Source organism: Megascapheus bottae, chromosome 17 (assembly GCF_031878675.1).
Source record: "Megascapheus bottae isolate mThoBot1 chromosome 17, mThoBot2.hap1, whole genome shotgun sequence".
NCBI lineage: Eukaryota > Metazoa > Chordata > Mammalia > Rodentia > Geomyidae > Megascapheus > Megascapheus bottae.
This window is the reverse complement of record NC_143525.1, coordinates 21,309,656-21,331,931: the sequence shown is the minus strand read 5'-3', so window position 1 is coordinate 21,331,931 and position 22,276 is coordinate 21,309,656. Positions and strand designations below refer to the sequence as shown.

Here is a 22,276-nt window from a genome sequence, read left to right as displayed (position 1 = left end):
CTTTATTATTCAGCAACTCATTGAATATTTCAAAGTGTGTGCAAATTGATCCAGAAAATTAGACATAAATAGCACATGTGAATGCTGATTCTGCATTCTGTTTTGCATAGGAACATGTAATACAGTAGAACTATTCAGTTGGATATTGATGTTCCCATTCTGATATTGTCACTGTGACATGATGGACACACAGAGTCTACAGAACACAAAGCAATGAAATAAAACTGGACGTGAATGATACCAAGCAAAAAAAAAATGGAGAAAGACATTGTTTTTTTGCCAGTCCTGGGCTTGAGCTCAGGGCCTGAGCACTGTCCTTGGACTTTCTCAAGGTTAGAGCTCTACCACTTGCGCCTCAGCACCACTTCCAGTTTTTTTCTATATATGTGGTACCGAGGAATCGAACCTGGGTTTTCAGGCATGCTAGACAAGCACTCTACCACTAGGCCAAACTCCCGGCCCAAGAAAGGCATTTTTAATTCTCTCCAACTCTTAGTCAATTAATTGCTGCCTCAGAATTCAAACCTACAGAGTGGTGTGTGTGTGTGTGTGTGTGTGTGTGTGTGTGTGTGTGTGTGTGTGTGTGTGTATGTTTAAGTGTGTATGTGAAATCTAAAAATGGAATTTGCGTGTGTGAAAGGATACTGAAAAGGTGCAGTAGTTAGACTCAGCTATTAAATTCTCCAACTTGTAACTTGAACTAATCTCTCATTACTAAATGAACTCAAAAGTAGCTATATAGCCTTTATATATCAGAAAGAGAAAAAAGAAAGCATGAAGAAAGGTAGGTAAGAAGTAAGGGAGAAAGGAAGGAAAGGTAGACGGGAAGGAGGAAGGAGGGGTGAAGGGAGACAAGGAAAGGACAGAAGGAAAAGAAAGAGGGCGAGAGAGGAGGAAAGAAAAAAGAAAACTCTACACCTATCTTATATTGCTCTTCTTAGTAATCACAGAGTGTGTGATTCAGTTCTGTATACTTATAAGTCTTAAGTGGAGAGAGAGTGGAGAGAGAAGGAGATGGAAAAAGAGAAAATTTTCAGAATGAGCAAAATTGTGAACGTATGAGCAAAAAATAATCAAAAATATCAAGATGTGGCATCCATATATTGAGAGCTTGGGATCACTTGGATATACACAAATAATTTGAGTGCAGCTGATAATTCTTCATTTTATAAGGCTGACTGTTCACTCCTAGATAATCTAGGTGATTGGGTTTGCGCTGAATACAATCGAAGTTTAACATCTTTGTGTAACACTGTAGTACAACAGACACGCTGATCTTCTATCCTAACAGTTTTGCGTACTCCAAAGATTGAGACTTCCCACATTAGGGTCACCTTAGTTGCGTTATGTGTCACAAAAGCATCCACATGTTTCAATGATGGTTCCAGATTCAGAGTTTGCTAAAAATTCACATCACAAATTATGTATGTGGTGTAAAGTGACCCAGAGCACATGTAACTGGTAAGCACCCCCACATACCCTGCCAGCCTCTTTCCTTTAACAGAGGCTCTACCACAAAACACTACAGCCTACCACACAGCCAAGCAAAGTTTCCCTTCAATGGGGCAGAACGCTTCTGCTCATGCCCGGGGTTTTGTCCTAACACCATATCCTTAAAACAAGTGAGAGATGAACATAGGCAGGCCCTTGACAAAGAATGTGTAAATAATGGTGGTGGTGTTTTCACTCTCCACTAGGTGGGGGACAACCGAATCAGAGAGGGCATCACAGAACAGAGGGACACTGTTCTAAATAATGATGTCAACTGTCAGGTGAATGAAAGAGGGAAAAAAGAAAAGTTAGCTTCTAGTGCTCCTTAAGCATCACTGGGCCAAGGTGGGTGGAAGGAATGTATGCATTCCTGGCCTTGTCCATTTCTTATCACCACCATCTCTAGCTGATGAGATCTCCAGAGTGACTGGAGCTAACTAGTAGATCTCATGGATCTGGGTCTCAGCCTTCTGATATTGACTGCATCACCTTGTGTATCTGGGTTGGATGGGACAAGGCCTTTCACCAAGAGTCACTTAACTTTTATTGTCATTATTTTTTTTATAGAGATTCATCATGTATTTATCACTCTACCTTACCCATCTCTCCACTTTCACTCCTTCCAGCATCTTGCTGTTTTTTGTTTTTATTTATTTTACTGAATAAATAATACCCAGCAGTAGACAAAAACCACATGGAGATAGTGAAAAGGGAAGGTGGTTCTTTTTCTTTTCAAACAACAACAACAACAACAAGAACAAAAACCAATTATTATGTTTCTCAATAGCATCCTAGCCTAGCATTTTCTGTGACAACCTAGATTTTACTAGCAGAAGAGGACGGCATCTTTAGATCTTTTTTCCTACCGGTTTTTAACCGGCTGTATCGAATACCACAGTCACATGGCTCTAATGGTTTTTCTGGAAGGCAGGGTTGCCATGTCTTGCCTTCTCGTGGATAGACTGGAGCAGCAAAGGAGCGAGTGGTGGGGGCCCTTGACCACAAAGCCAGAGAAGAGGGGTGTGCTGGGGAGGGGTGGGGTGGGGAGAGAGGTGAGCTACATCTGGGATTCCAGGGAGATTCGATTCAAAGTCAGGACGGCCTTTTGGTAAGGCGTCTCCTTACACTCATCGGGGTGGTCCTCGGGGTTCTCGCCACTGTTCACGATGGCCACGGCACTGAATGACCTTCGCCTGACCTTGGTGTCGGCGGGACCAGTACCGGGGACGGGCGCTGGGGTTTTGTCCACGTGCAGAAGCTGCTGATCTTTCCAGTCCAACTGCTTGGCGCTGCAGAAGGGCGCGTAGACCTCGGCGCTGCCCTCGAAGCGCAGGCAGTTCACTCGGTAGTACTTCCTCTTCACCTCCAGCACGTCATGGAAACGGTGGCCCCACAGCACCTCTCCGGGCACGTAGGAACTGCGGGATTGGTGGGAGGTACCGGTGGAGTCCCCCGTGTAGATGAAGGTCACCAGGATCTCGAAGTCCTCCTTGGCCACGGCCTTGCGATCCAGGGCGTACAGGGGACTGTCGCGGTCAATCTCGTGGACCACGGTGACGGGCGTCACCAGGATGATTTGGTCGTTGAGCAGCCGGAGATCTCGGAACGCCATGGTCGTGCGCCCCTCGCTGTCCTCGGCGTAGCGCAGCAGCTGCGCCCTCACCGTGCCCTCCACCACATGGTGGGGGCGGAAGTCCCCGATGCGCCACATGAGGCACAGCTTGCCATCCCGCATGCCCACCAGCGCGAAGTAGCTGAAGCGGATGGTCTGCGCCCTCTTGCGCGCCGTGGCCATCTTGGCCAGCGCGGCGCCGATGATGAAGGTGTTGACGACGCAGCTGAGGATGGACTGCAGGATGACCGCCAGCACGGCCGCCCAGCACTCCTCCGTGACGCAGCGGTAGCCGTAGCCGATGGTGGTCTGCGTCTCCAGCGAGAACAGGAAGGCGGCCGTGAAGGAGCGCACGTGCTCCACGCAAGGGGCCGGGCTGCTGGCCTCGCCTTCGCCCTGCAGGTCCCCATGGTGCCAGGCCACGAGCCAGAAGACCGTGCCGAACGCCAGCCACGACAGGACGTAGGACAGGGAGAAGATCACGAACATGTGGCGCCACTTGGTGTCCACCAGCGTGGTGAAGATGTCCACCACGTAGCTGCCCCACTCCCCGAACAGGTGCTTGAAGTACACGTTGCAGCTGCCGTCCTTGTTCACCAGGCGCCGGCGCGCTCTCGGCTTCCCGGCCAGCGCCCCACGCTCCGGAGGGAAACCAGGGTACTTGACGTCCCCGGCCACCATCCGGTAGCTGCTGCCATAGTAGCTCATCCTTTCTGGTGACCCCAGGGCATATGCAGGTGAGCTGGGGCTGGAGGGGGCGAAGTGGGTGGTGGAGAGGGCTGGAGGTGGGGAGGAGGAGGTAAGGAGGAATATTCTAGGCGACTCGCTTTGAGTTTTCAGTGAAAACCTAAAGAGAAAGAAAAGGAAGGAGAGAGAAGGATAGGGAGGGGAGAGAGAAGGGAGGGAGGGAGGGAGGGAAGGAAGGAAGGAAGGAAGGAAGGAAGGAAGGAAGGAAGGAAGGAAGGAAGGAAGGAAGGAAGGAGAGGAAAAAAAGGAGAGGAAGGAAAAGAGAGGAAAGGAAAGAAGAGAGGGAGGGAGGGAGGGAGGGAGGGAGGGAAGGAAGGAAGGAAGGAAGGAAGGAAGGAAGGAAGGAAGGAAGGAAGGAGAGGAAGGAAAAGAGAGGAAAAGAAAGAAGAGAGGGAGGGAGGGAGAGAGGGAGGGAGGGAGGGAAGGAAGGAAGGAAGGAAGGAAGAAAGGAAGGAAGGAAGGAAGGAAGGAAGGAAGGAAGGAAGGAAGGAGAGGAAAAAAAGAAGAGAGGAAGGAAAAGAGGAAAGGAAAGAAGAGAGGGAGGGAGGGAGGGAGGGAGGGAAGGAAGGAAGGAAGGAAGGAAGGAAGGAAGGAAGGAAGGAGAGGAAAGAAGGAAGGAGAGGAAGAAAAAGAGAGGAAAAGAAAGAAGAGAGGGAGGGAGGGAAGGAAGGAAGAAAGGAAGGAAGAAAGGAAGGAGAGGAAAGAAGGAAGGAGAGGAAGGAAAAGAGAGGAAAGGAAAGAAGAGAAGGAAGGAAGGAGAGGAAAGAAGGAAGGAGAGGAAGGAAAAGAGAGGAAAGGAAAGAAGAGAGGGAGGGAAGGAGGAAAGAAGTATAGAGGGAGAGAAGGAGAAGGAATGAAGCAGGGAGAAGAAAGAAGGAAAGAAAGAGAAGGAAAACAGAGAAAAGGGGAGAAAGAACGAGAAATTAAACACATTTTAGCTTTTAATTTCATCTTTACAGCAGTTTCCCAAATTGGGAGCAATTTTATGCCATCTAAAATAGCCGAGACTTCTCTTGAACCATGGAGACACTCAGTATTGATTACTCATTTCAGCTTAGGATTCAACTCAATCATTACAGGAACAAAATATGCAATTAGAGAAAATAACATTTTGATATATTCAGAAGGCGCAAGTAAACACAATGATTGCACCCAAATGATGCCTCACTTCTTTGCGCCCTGACATAGAAAACATTTTGCTTTGTTTTCAGAGACTTTTCTGTGCATGAGAGCATTTGCAAAACAAAGCAATCCTTAGCATACAGAGGCAAACAAGAATTCAGAGACTTGTCTAGCAATCTTACAAGCTTTCCAACTCCTTAAGCCCAATGGTTTTCTACAAAGAAGGATGCAGTATTTTGTAGCTTTATATGTTAACCTGAATGGTACCCATTGGTTTGCTGGACTAGAAAGCCTCTCACCTGTTGCCTCTTCTTTTCCCCACATAAGTTTTTCTTCCTGTGTGTTTCCTAGTCAGAGCAGAAATGACAGGCACATCCAATAAAGATTAGACTCCTAGCTCCACCCTTCCTCTTGGTTGGAGGAAAAAAAATAAAACAGAAGTTAAAAAACAGCAGCAACTCCCAGTTAAGCTTTCAGCAAGGTGTAAAGTTGCTTCTGCTTTGTCTCCTCCCATCCATCATCCCTTTTTTTTCTTGGACCCTGGCAGCTCTTCTCTTTCCCTTTGAATAGGAACCTGAAAAATTTGCCAAAGTTGCTAGTCTTGTTTCACTCTTAAAGAGAGAAGGCAAGGATACAGTCAGACCCTTTCACCTTTCAGTGTTTTCCCTTGTGAATTCAGTCTATGAAAGATCAAAACAACAATGAAGTTCTTCCTTGTATTCTTTATGGCATCCGTGAATTTCCCAGCTGAAGTATGAAATTTAACGCTAAAAGAAATGTAATAATCAAAGTCATCTGCAGTGACTCCAGGCAAAAAAGCAATAGGTGAGCCCAGGTAATGGTTCTATATTGGCTCTAAATTCCCCAACTGTGCCAAGTGAGAGAAGAGCATGTGGGTGGAGATATCATATGAAAATATCTTTCTATTTGCCACACGGAATGTACAGTACACTATGAATATATGAATATATATATGTCCCTGACACTGACAGCTCTTGCAACCAACAAAGTACACAAATCACTACTGACCCAGCCTCTTCCTATCACAAAAGGGCAGAAAGAGTTCACCTCTTTTCAGTGAGAAAGAATCGTATTTTCCCTCTAGAGATCAGCCTCATCCCACAATGAAGTCATTGTGCACAAGGTCCCTTAGGAGGATGGATTCACTTATTGCCTAAAAACCCTGTAAAACTTTGTGGGTTCCTTCCCGTCTGTCCGCATCAACCCATTTGCCTGCCCACTTTTCAGATCTGGTCTGGGTAGTTACCACTGCTTAGTTATCATTTCAGGCAAGCTTTGGGAAATAAAAATTGTGTGATTTCAGGACATGACTCATGCCCACCCAAATTCATCTTGGAAGGTAGAAAATAAAGTGTTTTTGTGAATTTGGTCCATAATATCCACCAGTTACTAGTTACTAAAGCTTTCAGTCTGACTAGTGTTTAAATGATATCCCAAACAGATACTAGGATTTACTCTACTCTCAATCCTAGGATTTATTGTACTCTCAGAACAGGATGAATTATAGTCAAAGGCATATATGATATCAATTTAAGAACAGATTTAGAGCTACAATTTGTTGTTGCTGTTCTTGTTAAATGTCTCCAATCCATTTCCCGAAAGGAAATTGCCCAACATCACAAGAGGGGCTCAAAGTTAGCAAACACAGTTCATAAATCAAGAGCTACTGCATGACTCTGCCTTTTTCTGCTGCCAAAAGAGAAAAAAAAGATTTCATTTGAAATAAGGTTCCATTAGCATCATTTTAAGTTTCATTGGTGCCAACAACTGCTGTCCTTAAGCCACTTTTGAAACACCTTCCAGACTACACTCACCAACGAATTAATTTTCACCTAATACAAATTACAGGCACAAATCTGAGTGTGTGAAAAGTTTGTGGCTTAATAAGGTGATAATTTTAGAGATATCTTTGTGAGAATTCTGCCCCCAATTCACCGCATCATCTGTGGTTCCTTATTGTGTTTGTTTCAATTTATACAGAGATTAGCATACAGATTCTGTTTTAATGCGTGCATGTTATTCATCTATTGTTTGAGTTTTCAATCTCATAAATGATGTATTTGTTTTTTGCCATTCTTGGGACTTGAATTCAGGGCCTGAGCACTGGCTTTGGGCTTTTCTCAAGAATAGTGCTCTACTACTTGAGCCACAGAACCACTTCTGGCTTTTTCTGTGTATGTGGTGCTCATAAATTGAACCCAGGGCTTTGTGCATGCTAGGGAAGCATTCTATCACTAGGCCATGCTCCCGGTCCAAAATTATGGATTTTTAAACACAAATTTCTTCATGTCAAATTAGAATAGAAAATATCCAAGCTAAACCCATTCAGCTTTGGTCATCTCTCATCTGCCACTCTACAAGGAACAAAGGAGTTTATGGAGAACACTTCATCAAAAGAGTTCACATAAAGAAACATTTATATCTCTTGGATAGTGAACTTCGTTGAGTGCATTTTCCAATCACTTGTCATTTGAATTGACTGGATATTTGACATTTGTGTATCTTTTAGGATTAATACCAATTTTGGATTAACATCAACTCTGCCATCCAGCCTACCTAATATTAAAAGCTCTTGCAATCTTATTAATTGAAGGGACATTTGGCTCAGTAGTCTCTAGAAACTGATCATCTCTATGTCCGTGGGATTCAAAACTCTCTTTTGAAAATCAGGATTACAAGTTCAATTAAGTATAATTCCAAACTTGTAGGACATGAGGACCACAGACAAGTATTGAACCAAGTAAAATCTAATCCTTTGATTATTTTTTAATATTTTTATTGTAATTAATAAAAGGGTTACATGATATTTGCCACATAGGAGGTGCATTAATTCACATACATTGATACCCTTTCTCATGTCTTGGTCCCCATTACCCTCCCCCCATCTTGGTTTTCCCCCCTTCCCTATCAAATTTCAAATAACCAAATACAAATAAATTCAATATATCAGATAACAAAGTGAGATACTGTAACAATATGAGATACCCAAGGGACAGCAAAGGAGATGAGAGATAACATAGTACATTAAGGACAACAGTCATTCATTATATGGCTTTTGTTTCAATATCCTGGAGGTCCTTTCAATTAGCTTCATACTATATGGCCTTATGTATCAAGGTTTTGCTCTATTGCAGATCTCTGCTAGTAGAGCCCAAGGTTTCTACTGATTATGACAAATGAGGGAAACCATTGAGCCTAAGTTCCTTTGAGTCTGGCTTACTTCACTTAATATGATTTTTTCTAAGTCTTTCCATTTCCTAACAAATGGGTCAATGTCATTTTTTTCTGACAGCAGCATAGAATTTCATTGTGTACAAATACTACATCTTGTTGATCCACTCATCAACCAAGGGGCATCTAGGTTGGCTCCATATCTTTGCTATGGTGAATAATGCTGCAATGAACATTGTTGTGCTAGTGGATTTAGTGTGCCCTAGATTCTGGATGGTTGGGTAACTACCAAGTAGTGAATTGCTGGGTCATAGGGGAGCTCTATGTTTAGCCTTTTGAGGCACTGCCATACTGCTTTTCATAGTGGTTGAATGAGTTTGCACTCCCACCAACAGTGTAGTAGTGATCCCTCCTGGCCACATCCCCTCCAGCATCTGTTATTATTTGTTTTCCTGATCCTGGCCATTCTAACTGGAGTGAGGTGGAATCTTAGAGTTATTTTGATTTGCATTTCTTTTATGACCAGAGATGTTGAGCATTTCTTCATGTGTCTATAGGCCATTTTTGTTTCTTGTTCAGATTTTTTTTTACAAATTTTTCATATATTTTTAATTGTAATTAATAGAAGGTTTACATTATATTCACCAGATAGGAGGTGCATTACTTCACATACATTGATACCCTTTCTCATGTCTTGGTCCCTATTTCCCTCCCCCCACCCCACCCTTCATCTTGTTTTCCTCCCTTCCCTATCCAACTTCAAATAACCAAATATGCATATATACAATATATCAGATAACCAGGTGAAATACTGTAACAATACGAGATAACCAAGGGACAGCAAAAGAGATGAGAGATAACATAGTACATTAAACACAACAATCACTCGTTATATGGCTTTTGTTTCTATATCCTGGAGGTCCTTTCATTTAACACCATTCTATATGGCCTTATGTATCTAAGTTTTGTTCTATTGTAAATCCCTGCTAGAATAGCCCAAGGTTTCGACTGATTGTGACAAATCAGGGAAACCATTGAGCCTATGTTCCTTTGAGTCTGGCTTACTTCACTTAAGCGGGAATCCAAATAAGGAAAGAGGAAGTGAAACTTTCCCTCTTTGCAGATGACATGATTCTGTATTTAAAGAACCCTAGATACTCCACTTCCACGGTGCTTGAGCTGATTTAAAACTTTGGCAAGGTAGTAGGGTATAAAATTAAACCTTAAAAATCAGCTGCCTTCCTTTATGCCAACAATGAGAGGAACAAGGCAACAATCAGGAAAGCAATTCCCTTTGCAGTAGCCTTAAAGAAAATAAAGCACTTAGGAATTAACTTAACTAAGAATGTAAAGGACCTTTTTGATGAAAACTTTAAAACCATGAAAAAGGAAATTAAAGCAGAACTGAGGAAATGGGAAAACATCCCATGCTCGTGGATTGGAAGAATTAACATTGTGAAAATAGCAATATTGCCAAGAGCTATCTACAAATTCAATGCAATACCCATCAATATCCCAATGACATTCTTTAAAGAAATAGATAAGGCAATCCAAAATTTCATATGGAATAATAAAAGACCCCATATAGCAAAAACAATTCTTAGTAGAAAGAACAGCACAGGAGGAATTTCAATACCAAACTTTAGACTCTATTACAGAGCTATAGTGACCAAAACAGCTTGGTACTGGCACAAGAACAGGCCCAAAGACCAATGGAATAGAACTGAGGACCCAGATATTAACCCACAGACCAATGGCCACCTAATCTTTGATAAGGGAGCCAAAAAATAGAATGGAAGAAAGACAACCTCTTCAACAAGTGGTGCTGGCAGAACTGGTTAAGCACCTGCAGAAAACTAAAGTTGGATCCTTCTTTGTCAACCTGCACCATGATTAACTCCAAATGGACCAAAGACCTCAAGGTAAAAGCAAATACACTGAAAACTTTACAAGAAGGAATAGGAGATACACTAAGTCTCCTTGGCACAGGTTGAAACTTTCTTAATAAGGAAAAAGAAACACAACAAATCAGAGAAAGTCTGGATAAGTGGGACGCAAATTAAAAAGCCTACAGAAGTAGAAAGCCTACAGAGTAGGAGAAGGTCTTCACTAACCATACAACAGACAAAGGCCTCGTATCTAAAATATGTCAACCGCTCAAAAAATTGAATCACTCCCAAACTAATCTCCAAAGAAACAACCATGCCATTAAAAGATGGGCCAAAGACATAGAGTCTTCTCTGAAGAAGAAATAAGAATGGCCTATAGACACATGAAGAAATGCTTGACATCTCTGACCATAAAAGAAATGCGAATCAAAACAACTCTAAGGTTCCACCTCACTCCAGTTAGAATGGCCAGAATCAAGAAATCTAGTAAGAACAGATGTCAGTGGGGATGTGGTCAGGAGGATCACTACTACACTGTTGGTGGGAGTGCAAACTCATTCAACCACTATGGATAGCAGTATGGCAGTGCCTCAAAAGACTAAACATAGAGCTCCCCTATGACCCAGCAATTCCACTGCTTGGCATTTACCCACTGGTCCAGAAGCAAGGACATACTAAATCCACTAGCACAATGATGTTCATTGCAGACTATTTACCATAGTAAAGATATGGAACCAACCCAGATGCCCCTCAGATCAACAAGATGTGGTATTTATATACAATGGAATTCTATGCTGCTGTCAGAAAGAATGACATCGCCCCATTTGCAAAGAAATGGAAAGACTTAGAAATAATCTTTCCATTATTAACAACAAAGAGTAGGGACAACATATTGATGCCTTGACTGTTTTGTTGACTCTTAATTTACATTAACTAGAAGGAACTGATTAAAACTCAAACTCTTACCAATAAGTATCTGGGCAACGGATCATAAACCCAATAGGAAACATTTTAGGCAATAAATGAGCAATCCATAGATTTGCTCATTCCTTATTGCTCTATGCCCCAAAGTGCCCAGTCAGTGCCCCATAAGTTGTGAAGCATTGTCTCTGTCTTTTTTTGCCACATCCTTTCAAATCCAGCCGTCTACTAGAAAAAGTGTTCTTGGAGCTAGTTCTTCATAGGTAAACTTTCCCTTAGCATAGGCAGGGCACAAAAAGTTAAAAAACTTGTGTCCCATTAATGATAGATGTCAACCTCACCATTAGCATTTCCTTAGCCTAAATATATTCACTATTTACCAGGTATAATTTGAGATTTACCATTAAAATGGTAGAATGTATTTTTTGGTGAAATCCAATTATTTATGTCTCTGGAGTCTGTGGCTACCAAGTCCCTTCTTTTGCACATGAAGAATGTGAGATAGCTGACAGTTGAATCACCACTAATCAAATTACTCTTTTGGCATCTATGAGATCAGATAAGTTTCGGTGGAACTGTGATCCCTGATGGAGTCAAGAGAAGAAAAGGTGGCCTCATTCCTCAGGCAGGTCATCGCCCTGGAAAAAAACACAGGCTTCTCTGAGGAGCAATGAGGCAGAATACAGTCAGGATGGGGGGGGGGTGTCCCATTGCTGAGGAGGAATAAGAGAGGGTTGTTGAGTGAGTTAGGACAAACTGCTAAAAGGAAAGTTCAGCTTCTTTATGATTTTTGTCCAAAACTCGTTCTGCAACTTCTTGCTTTGGAAAGATGTCTAAGCTCTATCTTTCTGGTAACTCTTCATCAGACATGCACAAAGCTCTAGAAGATAGAGTCTTACTTTCTCTAACATTACTCCACTACCACCACCCCTCAACCTGCTCCACCTCAGCTGAAGCTTCCCCTTGTGGAAATGTCCATGGGATTCTCACATTTCCTTCTCAGCAGCTCTTGTACTTCTTGCGGCTTGCCTTCCTTTATTCACTCTTGCTCCCTCCAAACCCTACTGTGTAATTGCAATCATTTGTCTCCTTTGACGTCAGATTTGGTCTGTATTTTTTTTCCATATCACTACAGGTAGGTGCATAAGCTGCTTTTCCTGAAAAGGCCTAAATTCCTTATTTAAGCCCCCAAAATGAACTGGATTTACAAAAAAACTTGGAATTATTTCTGCTTTCATTTCTTAAATTTTGTTTCTGAGTCTTTTTACTTCCTTTTTTTCTATTTTGTTCTGTTCTCTCCTTCAGTCATTTTGCCATGCTTTGGTCACCATTTTAGAATCCAAGGAGGACAAGACACAACTACTTCCTGCCAGGCTTCCTGGACATATGGCAACAAGGCTCAGTCTGATCCATGAGTGAGCCTCATCCAGAGTGTGGCCAGGTCACGGAGGAGCAGTCTACTTCCCTGACTTCTATAGCTACATTGGTACATTGGGGTTTGGGTGGTTATTGTTGTTCATTTGCTTGTTTTCCTCAATCAACTCAGCAGAGTTTCCTACTGAACACTGAGTCTTTTGGAGGCTGGAACTGTTACCAGTGGCCACTGAGATCATTGGAAGATGTTCAGGGATATCAACCAACATCTGAGCCATCAACCCTGCTTCTCTGAAAACACTGCTGTGATTTTTTTTATTCTAAAAATATGTTGTCTTTCATTCATTGTACAAAGTGGTTGCCATTCAGCAGATATGTTTATGAGTACAATGCTTCTGCATCAGTGCCTCTCCTCTCAACAAAATAAGTACTGGGAGATGCATATTTGCAAGAGGGGTTTAGGGTTCAGATTTTTCTCCCACTGACAGCTACTTCTATACTTCTGTACTATATAATATACTTAATCAAAACACCAAGCCATCAAGCAACATTTTTCTTTTTACAACTGTATCATAGGCTATCCTACCCTTTTTCCTCTCTCTCTCTCTCTCTCTCTCTCTCTCTCTCTCTCTCTCTCTCTCTCTCTCTCTCCCCCCCCCTCTCTCTTTCACACACACACACACACACACACACACACACACACACTCAACTCAGCTTAAGAGTCTCACAATTACTTAGTCTAAGGAACAAACCTAATGGAAGCATGATTAGCTAGCAAAGCAAACCATATAAAGAAATTCACAAGGTGATTATCCCACTTATTCTTTCTTATAATTGTGTATACATTACACAATTCTAAGATGAACACAGTACCTCTGCATCAATGCCACTCTTCTAAGATGAAATCTAGTGATTTCTCTTGTCCTCATTCTTAAAATCTCTCCACCCATCTCTCTATTGGTTTCTGAGTAGCCCAAATTGCATAGATTTTTTTTACTCTTAAGTTAAATCTGGCTAAGGACAGAAATTAGAATAAGATTCTATATTCCTTTAAAAGACATCATTCAATATTTGGCACAAAGCATTTCCTCAATGACCACTAAATTCCCTACGGAAAATTTGCTACTAACTAGCTTCATGGTATTTATTTCTTTATTTGTTTATTTAATTATTTAATGCCAGTCCTGGAGGTCGAACTCAGGGCCTGGAACACTGTCTTTGTACTCCTTTACTCTCTACTACTTGAGCCACAGCCCCACTTCTACCTTATTTTATTTTATTTTTGGTAGTTGGGCATAAGAGTCTCATTGATTTTCCTGTTTAGGCTGGTGTTGGACTGCCATCCTTACATCTCAGACTCCTGAGTAGCTAGGATTACTGGCTTGAATCACCAATGCCCAACATTAGTGTATTTTTTAATTGATTTAAAAAAATGAATTCTTACTATGAGCCAAACTGACTTGTGAACACTGAAGGATACAATCACATCTTTGTTGAGCTTATGTTTGGGAACTTACACATCAATAAAGACAGATAGAATAAAATGAGAGAATCGGTGATTGTCATAACAACCATTCAGAAAATAAAATAAAGTGCCAATGTGGAGAAAGGCTGGGAGCAAGAGAGGAGATTGCTGTATGGCAAGAGCCATATGAAAAGGCTTGGCCCAGAGCCTGACATTCAAAATCACAACAATGCTCCCTTCCTCTACCCTTAGGTAAAATGCATCTCACTCCACCTGGCTATTTGTTTGTTTAATATGATAGTTGTTATCTGGTTGTTAAGGCTCTCCTGATTTATAGGAGTAGTTGTCTGCTGTGCTCCTTGTTCTAAGCTAATTCTAAGACCTGTTTCTCATGAGAACCAAGCATCCTTACAGGAACTCATTGGCACTTTACCACTGACTGCAGGTTCTTCCAATCTGTCACCTTGTTTCACCTAGCTTACATAACCACTTGCCTTCTCACTCATCCCTGGTCTCTTTCTTCCAGAGGGATCGTCATAAAACTGAATTTCAACTTTGGCCAATGTGGAGCAGAGTCCCAAATCACAATATGATCCTTACATGAAAGTGAATGATGGACAGGAATATGGAGATCAAAGGCTCCTGTTGAGGATCCACCACACCTTAGTTTCATGATACGATCATCTTACACACGTGAAGCCTCATGATATTCCTTTAACCCTCGAGAACAGTAGCTGATTTATCTCAAAATGGCATGCACAAGGAATAAAAAATAAAATACCAAGAATATATCTGTGTCAACCTTGAAAACTCTCACTTTTTATAGTTTAATTCATAAATACCTCTGGGCTCTTATCTTTTGAGAGAGAGAGAGAGAGAGAGAGAGAGAGAGAGAGAGAGAGAGAGAGAGAGAGAGAGAGAGAGAGAGAGAGAGAGAGAGAGAGATCCCAAGCTATGATGTGAAAGCTGAGCAGGAGTTAATGAGATAAGAAAGAAAGAAAAAACTCTTCCCAGGCAGAAGAAAGACTATTTGTCAAGGTTGTGTGGCTCTCAGAGACACAGAGAGCAGACTTTCCAAAGGACTGAGTGTGGCCAGTGAAAGGAGTAGATCAACAGTGAGGTTAAAGGGAGCTATAGCATTAATTATATGATATAGGTTGAGCTACATTTTGTGTTTTCCTCTCAAGAACAGAGAAAGCTAGTGAAGTATCTTAACTAAGAGAAGCAAATGATAGCATTTGCATTTTTAAATGACTACTGGCTGTGCAGTAGACAGTTGGAGAAACTGAAAGATGGACAGGGGAAAATACTGATCAGGGAAGAAGTGATTGTGTCTGGGATTAGGCTGACAGATGACACTAGGGTTGTTACAGGAGTGGTTCTCTGACTACCATGTTTCCTCCACCTGTATCTGGGGCAGAAGCAACCAATCAGAACACTACAATCAAGATTGAATCTTGAGAAGAGGACACAAGGGTATTGAATGTTATCACTGAAGGTAAAAATGGAGATCCAAAGATGAGGTGATACCTACCTAAATATTCAGGGGAAGGAGGGACACAGATCATGCTTTTTACGAAGACAGTTGGCAAGATCATATTTATATTTTGTCTTGCCATATGCTTCCATTCAAAACAGTATCCACACTTCCAAAATCATTTGAGACGTTAAGCTCCTTTTTTTTTTTTTGAAAAAAAAATTGGGATGTTTAGTTTTACTTGTGACACAATGGAAACTTGGGGGGAAAAACCCAGACAGATAAAATTGAGATTAAGCTCGGTGCTGGTGGCTCACATTTGTAATCCTACCTTCTCAGGAGGCTGAGATCTGAGGATCATGGTTTGAGGCCAGCCCTGGCAGATAATCTATGAGACTTTTATCTCCAGTACACTATTCAGAAAAAGCTGAAAATGGTGCTGTGGCTCAAGTGGTAGAGAGCTAGTTAGCCTTGAGCACAAAGAAGCTCAACAACAGCACTCAGTCCCTGAGTTCAAGCCCCAGGACTGGAAACAAATTAGATTAATGTGCATTTTCTAGGTACAGTAATATGATTTTGCCCATCACCGCAACTGCTACTGTGTATACTATCAGCAGCATCTAGAATATTGGCTGACTTCAAAGTAATTTGTGTACTCACTGTTGTCAAAACCATCATCTCATATCCTCAGTGGACTGTGTCTTCTGGTCCCTAGAAAGAGCTTCTAGTAGGACTCTTGCTATTGCCCTTTGGTATTTTAATCTTTCCTATTATAGAAACACAAAATCAAAACAGCTCACTATCTGCTTAAGAAACAAACTTCCCAGTGCAATTGGAGTACTTTGGCTCTTTATAGGAAAGTTTGACAAGCCCTACTCAACACAAAAGATTGCTTCCCTGGTGGGATGGTTGGATTGCCCCATAGCATATAGTGTCGGTTGCATGAGGAAAAATCCACAGTTTTCCTATTTTCTATCATCTCCACAGCAGCTAAAGCAATATATGGCATGTAATTGCTCACTATCTCTGCTTTGATCAAATGGATGCATAAATAGTTGAACAATACAAAGATGTCGCTTTCCCTCAAGGAAATTTCAGCCCATATGTATTTGCACGAGTGCCTGTGCATGCAAGTGTTAATGTCACTGAAACTGAACTCAAGGTCTTGTTCTTGCCAGATAGGTACTCTACTACTTGAGTTTCTGATACAGAAATTCCACTTATAGTAAGTTATTCCAAAAAAATGGCCATTGATAAACACCATTGATGCTTTGGAGGGTTTCTTGATATGACAAATTGTGAGTATTGCTTAACCATCTAATAATTGTGGGTTTGGTTGATAGGTAGTAGAATAATCACATAATCACTCTGTAACCATCAAAAAGATGAAGGTCAAACCTAACAGGAAAAATCTTTACCAAATTGCTTCATGCAAATAAAAACAGGATAATAAAACAGCTATAGTAATAAAAACTTTAGCAAAGATATGGAACCAACCTAGATGTCCCTCAGTTGATGAATGGATCAAAAAGTTGTGGTATTTGTACACAATGGAATTCTATGCTGCTGACCGAAAGAACGATATCGCCCCATTTGTTAGGAAATGGAAAGACTTAGAAAAAGTCATATTAAGTGAAGTAAGTCAGACTCAAAAGAACTTAGGCTCAATGGTTTCCCTCATTTGTCATAATCAGTAGAAACCTTGGGCTCTACTAGCAGAGATTTGCAATAGAGCAAAATCTTGATACATAAGGCCATATAGTATGACGCTAAATGAAAGAACTTCTAGGATATAAAAACAAAAGCCATATAAAGAATGATTGTTGTCCATAATGTACTATGTTATCTCTCATCTTTTTTGCTGTCCCTTGGTTATCTCATATTGTTATAGTATCCCACTTTGTTACCTGATATATCGGATATATTTGTATTTGGTTATTTGAAATTGGATAGGGAAGGGGGAAAACAAGATTAGGGGTGGGGGTGGGGGGGAGGGAATTGGGGATCAAGACATGTGAAAGGGTATCAATGTATGTGAAGTAATGCACCTCCTATCTGGCAAATATCATGTAACCCTTCTATTAATTACAATAAAAATATATGAAAAAAACAAAAAATATATTTAAAAATATGGAGAAAAGACATAATGTATAAAAAATAATAACTGTGGTCCTCTCCTTTCAATGTGATATTTTTCCATCTACACATTTATGCTTCTATAATTTTACAATAACATACACATCTGTAAAAAAAGTAGGCATTTTTCAGTTCCTTCTTTGAAGTGTACCAATTTTGAGGCTGAGAAAGGAGAAAACAAACCAATTGTAATCTAAAAGCATTTATTAGACCTTTTAAAAGGTGGCTATAAATAGCTAGAGAGGCAGACAGTCTTACAGACATTTAAAATCAGACTGATGCTGTAATTTTTTCTGGAACAATTCACAGAAACAAATACAGTGACATTTGATTCATCTAAGTAAAACCAGATCTCATTTGAAATGAGGTGGAGAAAAAAGGGAGTCGGATCAGATTTAGCCACTTGAGATCCATTGGAGAAATCAAGAAAGCTGTTGGTACCAATCAGGACTACATACTGCAGAGTTAGAACTAAACAGGCATGTATATTCAGTTTCCCCTTCTCAGTGTCCACTTTAGCACTTCCCTATTGCAGACCATAGTGGACTATGATTACATTCCTTTCTTGCCTTTATGCACCAAAGTCTATTTTAGGAATCCTCTGTGTGTGTGTGTGTGTGTGTGTGTGTGTGTGTGTGTGTGTGTGTGTGTGTTCTGGGGTAAGAGTCTTATGGGCATACCTGCTCAAGCTACTTCAAATCGAAATCTTGTGATCTGTTTCCTGAGTGGCTAGAATTTACAGATGTGATCTACCAATAGTACCAAGTTTAGGAATCTTTTTTTTTTTTTGGCCAGTCCTGGGGCTTGAACACGGGGCCTGGACACTATCCTTGAGCTTCTTTTGCTCAAGGATAGCATACTACCACTTGAGCCATAGCACCACTTCCGACTATTTCTGTATATATGATACCGAGGAATCAAAAACCCAGGGCATTTGTATATTTCTGGGATTCATCTCTTCAATCTGATTTGATTGTTCCACTCAATCTTTGTCCATACCAAAACTAAGATCTATTACTACTACCTTGAATGTTTAGACACAAGACTAGTTTCTGACAGACATGAGTTTGAATCAAACTGATCACCACTAAGACTACCCTTCTGGTACTAGCTCTTTGACTTTATGTTTACCTCCAGGAAATCCAAATGCATGGATTACTTATTGTGAGGATAAAAACAAAGCTATTCTCCTTGGAGCACCTGGAATTTGGTAAGTATTAAATCATAGGTCACATATTTCTGCTTCCATTCTTAAGGAACCAAATGGTAATCGAAAGCCAGCTCATCTTATGCAAAGCAACGTTACCATTCACATACAAATCCCTCTAAGAAGAATGTTAACTGCGGACTATTTATGTGGTGAGTGCTCGGATGAGCCATTTCCCAGACCTACTTGATCATTCTCTTCAGCACCTAATTGCTTTGACCTTCATAACTTTCAGGAAGACACGACAGAGCTGCCCAGAAGAACAGCAAGTATCACTTAAAATACAAGTGCTGTGACACAATCACTCACTTTTCACTTTTCAAAGATGACAACAACACTTTTCACTGCATTTCTAAATGCCAGGTTGCCTGCCACTGACCTTTAATAGACCTCATAGAGTTTTGCATTGGAGCTGCTTTGACTAAGCCAGCCATTCACTCCCAAACAAATGTAATTTATGGAAAGCATATGTGCCATGACTTTTGACCTTCTTCAACGCTGGTATTTATGGTATTCCAACAGAAATCCAAGTCCTATCTCTCGGTTGCTATTTTTCCCCTACTTGTGAGAAAGGCCAGTAAATTGTCCTCTTTGGCAATTTAGAGTCTATTTATTAGTCTCTCCCAACTGCCGAGAATCATTCAACTCACAGACGTGATTTACTTGTGGACCAGAAACTCCCTGGATAGTGTCTACAACTTCTTTGACCTTTAAATGCTTCAGTTTCTGTTTTAAGCTGTCAAAATGAAAACTTGGGACATCTTTATTGGGAAGGAAAATAAAGCAAGCTTAACTGACTTTTGGCTCAATTCCCATTTCCCCTGTGAATACTGATATATTGTGAAGGACTTAAAAAACACAAGACAAAAGATTCAGGCTAGCAAGAGTCAGATAGAGAGCCTCTGAAAACAATACCCTACAATGCCAGCAATTATCACAGGAGCTTAGCTTTCTATTAGCGTCTGCCCACTCAAGACCCCTCAGCAAGGAAAGCATTGCCACTTGCCACAGAGAATGGAAGATTGAAATACATGTCAGGACTGAGTGCATTTGAAAGACTTTTGATTTCCCAAGCATCTCATTTTCTGTTTCCTGAAGCACTTGTATTTTGCATGTTTCCACTATGGTATTATAGAGTAAGAATCCATCATCATGTCCTGATTCGGAAGACTTAAATTTCATTGAATATGTGTTTGTGAATCATTACTACCTAAGTCAGCAATGTCATCCACAAGAAAAAGGGGATTACCTATTTCCCAACACAACCTGGGCTGGAATATTCATTTTGACAGGCACTGGGGTATTGAATTTGGGGTAGATGGGGGAAAGCTTCCCTTTAAGCCTTTTCTGTACGAGTCTGTATGTCATAGTCAGCTATATTGGTGCCTATAATGGGCTGGGGGAAAACAACCCAGAAAATGTCTTTATGTATTCTTCTACTTCATCAACATTTAATTCTACATGAGACATTGTAAGGAGCGCAACAAAGGATTATGCGGACCATTACTACCTTTTAGAACCTAAGACTGCCCAGCACTGGTAGCTCAAGCCTGTAATTCTAGCTACTTAGGAGACTAAGATCTGAGGATCATGGTTAAAAGTGAGCCTGTGCAAGTAAGTTCATAACACTCTTCTCTTCAATTAATCACCAGAAAACTGGAAGTGGAGCTGTGGCCAAAAGTGACAGAATGCTATCCTTGAGCAAAATAGCTCAGGGACAGCACCCAGGCCCCGAGTTCAACCTCTATCACCCCAAAAAAGAACCTAAGACTTACTGTACTACAGACATTCTGCCTAGACAGCCCTCAGAATGAAGATTTCTATGGTATACTACTAATGTGATCACAAAGCCTGCTATTTTTTTTAAAAGATGGATTTGAGACATTGTCCTCAGAATTTGAGAGTCAAAGGTATTTCTCAAAGATGCTAAATGAAAGGACCTCCAGGATATAGAAACAGAAGCCATATAATGAGTGATTGTTGCCCTTAATGTACTATGTTATCTCTTATCTCTTTTGCTGTCCCTTGATTATCTCCTATTGTTATAGTTTTTCACCTGCTTATCTGATATATCATATATATACGTATTTGGTTATTTGAAGTCGGGTAGGGAAGGGGGGAAAAAGAAGATGAGGGGTAGGGGTGGGGGAGGGGAATGGGGACCAAGACATGAGAAAGGGTATCAATGTATGTGAAGCAATGCACCTTCTATCTGGTGAATATAATGTAACCCTTCTATTAATTACAATAAAAATATATGAAAAAAGTATTTCTCAGCATACTATTTTGTGCTTACTTGTTACTTTAGAGACTAGTGAAGAAAGTTGGGACCACGCATAAGTCATTGAAAGGAAGTGGTAAGAAATTCAATTACGTATGAATTGGGATAAATCATTCATACCATTTTTGTATACCACATTTTGTTATCCCTTTTAAACCATCTAATGAGGATGATGGAATCATCCAAGTAGTTGAGCAAAAGGCAGTTCAGGAATTTAAACCTTAATTCCTTGGGCGAATTCATCCAGGAGAGAATGTGCTTAGGAAAATTGAAGTAATACTTTGCTTGGACAAATAGAATTATCACGTCCAAATCAAAATTCCTTCTTAGCCAAGAATGTACACAATGAAGCTGTATACAGAAAAATTTCTAATGCACCCAGAAAAATCAACCATTTTAGTTACTGATTTTATTAAACATTATTTATAACATTTTTAAATTTCCAGCCCATGATATCCTTTGATTTGGGGTTGGTAGGGGAACAGTTCCATTTGCTTCCACTTAATCAATGTGCCATTTTGCACCAATATGTGATCTTAAAATGTCAGGGCTTAGGAGTATGAAGAAGTTTAAAATACTAATAAAAGATGTTATTGAAAAAATTTCCCCTAAGAACTGAATTTTTCCTATTCGTAGTTAGGACCAGAGGAATAAGTATTGGCTTTAGCTGAGAAGCATAAACTTAGTATTCAAATTCCCAAATCTCAGGTGTAAATTTTCTGTGAAGAAAAGCAAATGGACACATTCACTGAGAAAATGATGAAAAAGGCTATATATAGGTCACGTCAGTGTAAGAGCCCTCGCTCACCAAGAAGCAGCCCCTGAGTTTAATTCATAGTCAACTCTTCCTTCAAATTGAAAATCTATCTTCAAATACAGATTGTTTTTGTTTCCCAAAACATTGTGTGTTCTCATGCCAACTCTCATGCCCCTACATAGTTAAGAGATGAAATATGGTATGATCAGGGAATATCTCTCCTGTTAATTATTCATAATCTAAAACTGGGGGGAAATCAAGAGAAGAATGAAGCTTGCAGGTCTAGCACATGGCTAGATGATGATGCAACTGATATGTGTCTGTGAGTCCCCTGCTTCCACCTTTGGTGACAACTTTCCCCCAGCCCAGCTCCACCACTTCTTTCAGGGACTTGGTACCAGGTTAATCAGAAAACACAGGATGGCCCAATCTTTTGAGCTTGGGCCTACGTTCAGAATAGAATTAACTATTAAAAATATTGCCTGAGTTCCCAGAGATGTGGTGTTCACCCACTTATGTGAAAGCATTAAGGAATAATCCATCTCAGAACCAGGAACAGAGAGAATTGCATGGGAGGCTAAAGGTTCTGACCTCCAGAAACTGGA

At 40.8% G+C, this 22,276-nt stretch overlaps 1 protein-coding gene across 4 annotated transcripts in view; it reads right to left on the bottom strand.

The window, feature by feature from the left end:
• Positions 1-1,327: 1,327 nt before the first annotated feature.
• The window catches only part of Kcnj16 (potassium inwardly rectifying channel subfamily J member 16), a 45,238-nt gene continuing 24,289 nt past the window's right edge, over positions 1,328-22,276 (bottom strand). The window contains exons 1-2 of one of the 4 annotated variants that reach the window (XM_090350197.1): positions 5,272-5,323; positions 1,328-3,950 (exon numbers count right to left, since the gene is read on the bottom strand). In XM_090350197.1, coding sequence (XP_090206323.1) covers positions 2,549-3,811 — 1,263 coding nt within the window. In that variant the 5' untranslated portion in view covers positions 3,812-3,950; positions 5,272-5,323 and the 3' untranslated portion in view covers positions 1,328-2,548. Of the gene's footprint in view, positions 3,951-5,271; positions 5,324-22,276 lie in introns of those variants that run through there. The other 3 variants (XM_090350196.1, XR_016538318.1, XR_016538317.1) reach the window with 3 other exon arrangements.